The 7,500-nt window shown below is 49.8% G+C and overlaps 1 protein-coding gene across 1 annotated transcript in view; it reads right to left on the bottom strand.

The window, feature by feature from the left end:
- LOC143286031 (aquaporin-5-like) overlaps positions 1 to 7,500 on the bottom strand; it is a 35,919-nt gene that overhangs the window by 10,798 nt on the left and 17,621 nt on the right. The window contains exon 2 of the mRNA XM_076593550.1: positions 4,876 to 4,956. Within this exon, the coding sequence (XP_076449665.1) occupies positions 4,876 to 4,956 (81 nt within the window). The remainder of the gene's footprint in view (positions 1 to 4,875; positions 4,957 to 7,500) is intronic.

Below are 7,500 nucleotides of genomic sequence, written 5' to 3'. Positions count from 1 at the left end.
TCATAGTCCACAGAGGACTAAGCTGTAAATGATTTCCCATTGCAGTGGAGAAAAATCATTGATGATCACACGCGGAACTACAGGAACAAAAACAGGGAAAAAAAACAAAAAAAAACCAAGTTAGTTTCGTGTTACGCACGGCTAAGTGAGCCATCATCCTCGACACTGCACCAGCTACCTTCCTCTGTGTACCCCCCATCCTCCACTTCCTCCTCCCTCTTCCCCACTCACCCACCGACACCCCCCACCCCCCTACACCCTCCCCTTACCCCCCCCCCCCCCCCCCGCCCCTCCCTCCCCCCCACCAGCTCTCTTCGCAGGTCTCTTTCATTTCATTGCTATCCCTTTATACCACTGGCACCATGACTCACAGGTGTGTGTGTGTACCTCCTCCCCTACTCTCCTACCCCCACCCCCAGGTCCCTCCCCCCACCCCCACCCCCCACAAACCATCTCCACTCCCCCACTTCCCCTATCTGTCTGCCAATCTTGAGGGGGTCACGGTGGGTGGAGGGTGAAGGATGGTGTGTGTGGGGTGGGGGGGAGAGGGTCAGGGTGTCCCCTCCCTCCAACACCCCACCCCCCCTACTTCCTTAATTTATGGCCTGATAAATTTATCAGGCCACGGGCAGCAGGGTCGGTTGAAGTAGAAGAAGGATGAGGTGGGTTGGTGGGGTGGGTGGGGAATTCCATGTTTAAGGTTTGTGTGTGTAACTGTATAATAAACACTTCCTGTCTGTGTGTCGCTGATGGCTGGGCCCATAGCGTCTTGTCCTGTCTGGGAGATGGTTTGGTTTGGTTGGTTGGTTATTGATGTTGTTTTTTGGGGGGGTTTTTGGTTTTTTTCTTCTCCTTATTCTTCTTCTAAATTTGATTATTGCAGAATGGGCAGGAAACCCATCTGTAAAGAGACCCAGGCTTTGACACACAACCAGCAGATCTAGGGGAATCTGGTGAACAGTTCTTCTATGCGGGGCCTCCAGTGACATGCACTTCACAGAGTTATGGAGGAAGAAGAAGATAAAAAAAAATCGAAGCAAACTGCCTTTCCCAAGGATACCGACACCGTGTTGAAACGGAGCGTCGAACTTTGATTCCCTGGAGAACAACACTGGACCATAATAAGTCCCAACGTCTGACTGATGATTCTGGTACGGCTCCTCTGCGTTATATTTATACTATACAGCATCGTCGCTGTTTAGCTCTTATCTGCAGGGAAGAGATTCATGGATTGGTCGTTGTGAGACGGGCGCAATAGCCGAGTGGTTAAAGCGTTGGACTTTCAGTCTGAGGGTCCCGGGTTCGAATCACGGTGACGGCGCCTGGTGGGTAAAGGGTGGAGATTTTTACGATTTCCCAGGTCAACATATGCGCAGACCTGCTTAGTGCCTGAACCCCCTTCGTGTGTAAACGCATGCAGAAGATCTAATACGCACGTTAAAGATCCTGTAATCCATGTTAGCGTTCGGTGGGTTATGGAAACAAGAACATACCCAGCATGCACACCCCCGAAAGCGGAGTATGGCTGCCTACATGGCGGGGTAAAAACGGTCATGCACGTAAAAGCCCACTCGTGTACATGCGAGTGAACGTGGGAGTTGCAGCCCACGAATGCAGAAGAAGAAGAAGAAGGTCGTTGTGAACTTGCTCTGGACAAGGGCTCGTTAAATAGATCTGTGAGAAGTTCGAGCGGGTGCTCATTGTTTAGAGCCCATCAACCGGAGTGGAGGGGAAGACTGAAAATAAGCGATGGACTGATAGATTTGCAGAATGGATAGGAAAGCCATTTTGCAGAGAGATCCAGGCTTTTGACACACACACACACACACACACAGCAGACAGACCTGGAGGAATCTGGTGAACAGTTCTTCTGTGCGGCGTCCTCAATGACTCTTTACAGAGTTTAGGGAGAAGAGGAGGATGCTAGGAGGAGGAGGAGAAGGAAGAAAAAAAAGTACGAGGAAGAAGAGGAGGAAGCTAGTGATGATGATGAGAAAGAGGAGGAGGAGGACGGTGATGATGATAAGGAGGAGGAGGAGGAGGACGGTGATGAGGAGGAGGAGGAGGAGGACAGTAATGATGATGATGAGAAGGAGGAGGATGGTGATGAGGAAGAGGAGGAGGAGAAGGATGGTGATGAGGAAGAGGAGGAGGAGAAGGATGGTGATGATGATGATGAGGAGGAGAAGGATGGTGATGATGATGATGAGGAGGAGGAGGAGAAGGATGGTGATGAGGAGGAGGAGGAGAAGGATGGTGAGGAGGAGAAGGATGGTGAGGAGGAGGAGGAGGAGAAGGATGGTGATGATGAGGAGGAGGAGGAGGAGGAGAAGGATGGTGAGGAGGAGGAGGAGGAGAAGGATGGTGATGAGGAGGAGGAGGAGGAGGAGAAGGATGGTGAGGAGGAGGAGGAGAAGGATGGTGATGAGGAGGAGGAGGAGGAGAAGGATGGTGAGGAGGAGGAGAAGGATGGTGATGATGAGGAGGAGGAGGAGGAGAAGGATGGTGATGAGGAGGAGGAGGAGGAGGAGGACAGTAATGATGATAATGAGAAGGAGGAGGAGGAGGAGTACGATGATGATGAGGAGGAGGAGGAGAACGGAACTGTGGAACAAAAGAACCTGTTTTTTGAAACCCCTTTGTAATTCGAGAAGGAAGGAGGTTGATGCAAAGAAGATGAGAAGCAGACAGACCACCAGAGGTCTGAAAGAAGACAGCGACACGGGCCATGGAGTGTGGTGGGTCATTGTCAAAACCATCCTCCAAGCAGCTGTTGATGGGGCGTTGGTGAGAGAGAAAAAAACAACCCGATGAACTGACAACACTGCAGAATGGACAGGAAAACCATTCTTGTACAGACCCAGGCTTTGGCACCCAAAGTCCCAATGACTCTTCGTAGAGTTCAGAGAAGAAGAAGAAGACGATGATGATGATGGTGGTGAAGAAGAAGAAGAAGATGACGATGATGATGATGATGATGATGGTGAAGAAGAAGAAGAAGACGATGATAATAATGATGATGATGATGGTGAAGAAGAAGAAGAAGACGATGATGATGATGATGATGATGATGGTGAAGAAGAAGAAGAAGAAGAAGAAGAAGAAGACGATGATGATGATGATGATGATGATGGTGAAGAAGAAGATGATGATGGAGAAGAAGAAGAAGATGATGATGATGGTGAAGAAGAAGAAGAAGAAGACGATGATAATGATGATGATGATGGTGAGGAAGAAGAAGAAGAAGATGATGATGATGATGATGGTGAAGAAGAAGAAGAAAAGAAGAGGAAGAATATGGAAGAGGAGGAAGAGAAGGAGGCGGAAGAAAATGGAAAAGAAGAAGAAGATGATGATGATGGTGAAGAAGAAGAAGAGAAGAAAAGAAGAAGAAGAAGATGGAGGAGGAGGAGGAAGAGAAGGAGGCGGAAGAAAATGGAAAAGAAGAAGAAGATGATGATCATGATCATGACGATGACGACGATGACGAACGACGACGGTGAGGAGGATGAGGAGGGGCACCGGGCTATGGAAGCAAAGAACCAATCTGGAACCCAACTGCAAATATGAAAGAAGGAGAACGGACGGACAAAGAAGAAGGATGAGATAGAGGGAGGGGAGAGGGGGGAACCGGGGGGGTGGGGGGGTAGAAGAGAAGACTGCGAAGCAGAGGGATGGGGGAGAGAGGATAGTACCATGGATCGTGCAGTGTGTTGGGTGAGGGTGGGGGTGGGGCTGGGTAGGGGGGGGCTGGGGGTCTGGGTGTCGGTGGGCGTGGACACGCTGGTAATAAAGATGGTGTAGGTTATATTAGGGGAAGGGAGGAGAGGGGGTGATGGGATTGAGGGGGGGGGGGGGGGTGCGGGGGGGGGGGGGAGGGCGGCGGTTCCACTGAGATGTAGTAAACAGGTTTTGCATGGAGGTCAATGGGCGGGGTTTAAGTTCTGTGATGGCGGTGATTAACTCACTCCATACGAACGGCGAAAGAGACGACGTTAACAGCGTTTCTCCCCAATTACCTACATCAAAATATTACAAACGGAAGGCTCTTACACTGAAGAGGTGAATGTTGACAAATAATACCACAATTCTGACGACGAAAGCTAAAGGTTGGATCATTGACACACCCACTGGACATCCGAGGGATCTGTGTAGAGGAGAAGAGAGGACTGGCCGTACTGAGTGAGTTAAAATGTGACACTGCAAGAACCCAGGTGTGTTTGTGAGAGGGGGGGGGGGGGGGGGGGGGGGGGGTGTGTGCATTGATGGTGGTGGTGGTGGTGGAGGGAGGAGGGTGGTGTGTAGGTGGTGGAGGGAGAACAGACGTGGAAATATAGGGGTGGTGAGAGGTGAGGGGGAAGAACTTCGAGAAGGGTGGGAGTGGGTTCTGAAGGAGTTGCCCGAACGGGACGAACGCCTGTTTATGATTTGGTTTATATATATATATATATATATATATATGTTTAAAACTCTTTTCTTTTTTTTTCAGTGATATCATTGCCGTTTGGTGCTTTCGTTTTTTGGTCGTGCACCAGAAGAAGGAAGTAGAAGAAGAAGAGGAGGAGGATAAAAAAGAAAGAAGGAGGAGGAGGAGGGGAGGAGGAGAAAGAAGAAGAAGGAGGAGGAGGGGAAGAAGAAGAAGAAAAAGAAGGAGTAGGAGAAAAAAGAAGAGAAGAAGAAGAAGAAGCAAGTAGAAGAAGAAGGAGGAGGAGGAAGAGAAGAAGAAGAAGAAGTAGTAGTAGTAGTAGTAATAGTAGAAGAAGAAAAAAAAAGTAGAAGAAGACGACGACGAAGAAGAAGAAGAAGACGAAGGAAAAGAAGGAGTAGTAGTAGTAGTAGTAGTCGTAGTAGAAGAAGAAGAAGCACAATCCTCACCCAGTGGTTTTCCCACATGTCCATGATGACGGCAGGACCAAAGCTGCGGGCACAGTTCATCCCGGCTCCTGTGAAGCTGATCTGCACACACACACACACACACACACACACACACACACACACATCACACCACATCATTGATTAACTCTCTCCATACGAACGGCGAAAGAGACGACGTTAACAGCGTTTCACTCCAATTACCATCATCAAAATATTACAAGCGGAAGGCTCTTATACTGAAGAGGTGAGTGTTGACAAAGAATACCACTATTCTTACGGCGGAAGCTAAAGGTTGGGTCATTCAGACACCCACTGGACATCCGAGGGGTATGTGTAGAGGAGAAGAGAGGACTGGCCGTACTGAGTGAGTTAACACACCTTTGACAGGGAAGAAGGGGTGAAGGTGGCATAGTGATTAAGACCCTTATCTGTCACTACAGTGTTCATGAGGCGTTCTGGGTTCAATTCTAGCACTCTCGCCCCTTTCTCTCTAGTCTCACTGGAAATTTAAACTGAAACTGAAACTGAAACTTGAATTGGTTTTGTTTTTTTCTGCAGTCATCAACAACGGGAATTCAGAAACACAGAACGATGCATTTTATATTTTAACGGGAATTAAGGTCATTCTTGGGTTCATTGCCTTTCGGACATTCAAGTAGAAAATGCACAGTCTCTCTTTCAGGAAAGATTTGTACTCCTGGTCTTGGAGAAGGGAGGAAGAGAGAGACAAGACAAGACAAGACAAGACAGGACAAGACAAATTCTTTATAAACGAGGGTAAAATGTTCTTGTTGTCGTTGTTTTAAATCCAGCCTTTGTCCTTATATAATAGTCAGTCGTGTCCAACTATGACTATCAGAACAGCAGAGGAGGCAACTACTGCCCCGACTGATCTGGCCTAGAGATTAGTTACAGTGGAAAGTGTTACATCCCCACTCTCTCGGCCAAGAAGGCTTGGGGACAGTCGGTGTTGGGGTGGTTCCCAAAGGCCAGCTAGCCCCCTAATAAGGATGCAGCACCAAGAGCCAGCACGTTCTTGCTTCACGTTAAAGGGGTATAACTGTGTACAGTAGCGTGCGCAGCGGTTGCATGCATGTGTGCATGTGCGTGTGTCCTTACTCGTAAGAAAGCAATAAGAAATTGTTCTTTTAAAAAATCAAGTCTGTGGGAACGGTGTATCAAAGTGAATGACTGATTATGTGGAAGTGTGCTACTAGTTTGGTACTGATAACAGCATAGAATAATATTCGTTATGTGTATTGTCTCTCAATAGATTGTAATACAAACACGGAATTTGAAAGATAAACAAAATTGAAATGCGATGAAAACGGATACAAACTTCCTTTAACTCTCTCCGTACGAACGGCGAAAGAGACGACGTTAACAGCGTTTCACCCGAATTAACATTATCAAAATATTGCAAGCGGAAGGCTCTTATACTGAAGAGGTGAATGTTGACAAAGAATACCACAATTCTGACGACGGAAGCTAAAGGTTGGGTCATTCAGACACCCCACTGGACATCCGAGGGGTCTGTGTAGAGGAGAAGAGAGGACTGGTCGTACTGAGTGAGTAAAAAAAAATATATATATATATATATTAAACAACACTTTCCCTTTCCCTCTTTGGTTTTTCTTTCTGCAACTCAAGCCGTGTAAGCCACTCTGCACCCCCGCCCTGCCATCTCGGGAACTGAACGCTCACTGGGCAAGGCTTTGTTCTGGGGGGGGGGGGGGGGGGGGGGGGGGGACGAGGGGGATGGGAGGGGGGTGCCGTGCCGTGCCGTGCAGGAATCAATCCTCTCGTCTGTTATGTGAAGTGTTATCCCCTGTCTCCATCTCAGAGAGCCCCCCCCACCCACCCACCCACCCCCCATCCCCCTGCCCCTCACCCTCTCTCCCTTTACTAAGTTCCCTCTTCCACCACCACCACCACCACCACCACAATCGCCGACCCCCACCCCTCCCTGTTTCCTTACCACCACCGTCATCACCATCACCTATCCCCACCCACTCCCACACCACCACCACCACCACCACTACCACTACCACCACCGTCAACCATCCCTGCCCCTATCAATGCCATCATCATCACCCCCCCACACACACACACACCCAAACCACCACCACCATCATCACCCACCCCTCCCCTATCCCACCCCACCCCACACCCCTCCCACCCCCCACCACCACCACCACCATCACCATCATCACCAACCCCACTCCATCCTCCTCCCATTCTCCCATCACCATCACCGCACACCCACCCACCCACCGCTTCCTTTCCTCCTCCTCCTCTTCCAACCCTTGGAGGAAATACAACGCGCCACACACGATGCCTTCAAGATCCCCCCCCCTCCCACCCCACCTCCCAAGCCCCCCACCCCCACCCCCACCCCCCCTCCCTTCCCCAACGACTGTTCACAGACAGAAGGGCATTCTTCCTGCTGGCACGTGCACATGTTATCACCTGATTCCCCCCCCCCCCCCCGCCCCGAACCCCCCCCCCCCCCCCCCCGTCCCCCCCCCCCCCCTCTTCCTCCGTCCCACCTAGGGAAAAGAGAGGTTCTTGCTAATCCCCTACTACCTTCCCACCTAACCCCCTCTTGGTCTTCTGTTTGCTGTC

This window comes from Babylonia areolata, chromosome 9 (assembly GCF_041734735.1).
Source record: "Babylonia areolata isolate BAREFJ2019XMU chromosome 9, ASM4173473v1, whole genome shotgun sequence".
Taxonomy (NCBI): domain Eukaryota; kingdom Metazoa; phylum Mollusca; class Gastropoda; order Neogastropoda; family Buccinidae; genus Babylonia; species Babylonia areolata.
Note: the sequence above shows the minus strand (reverse complement) of the source record. Positions and strands in the feature narration are given on the sequence as shown.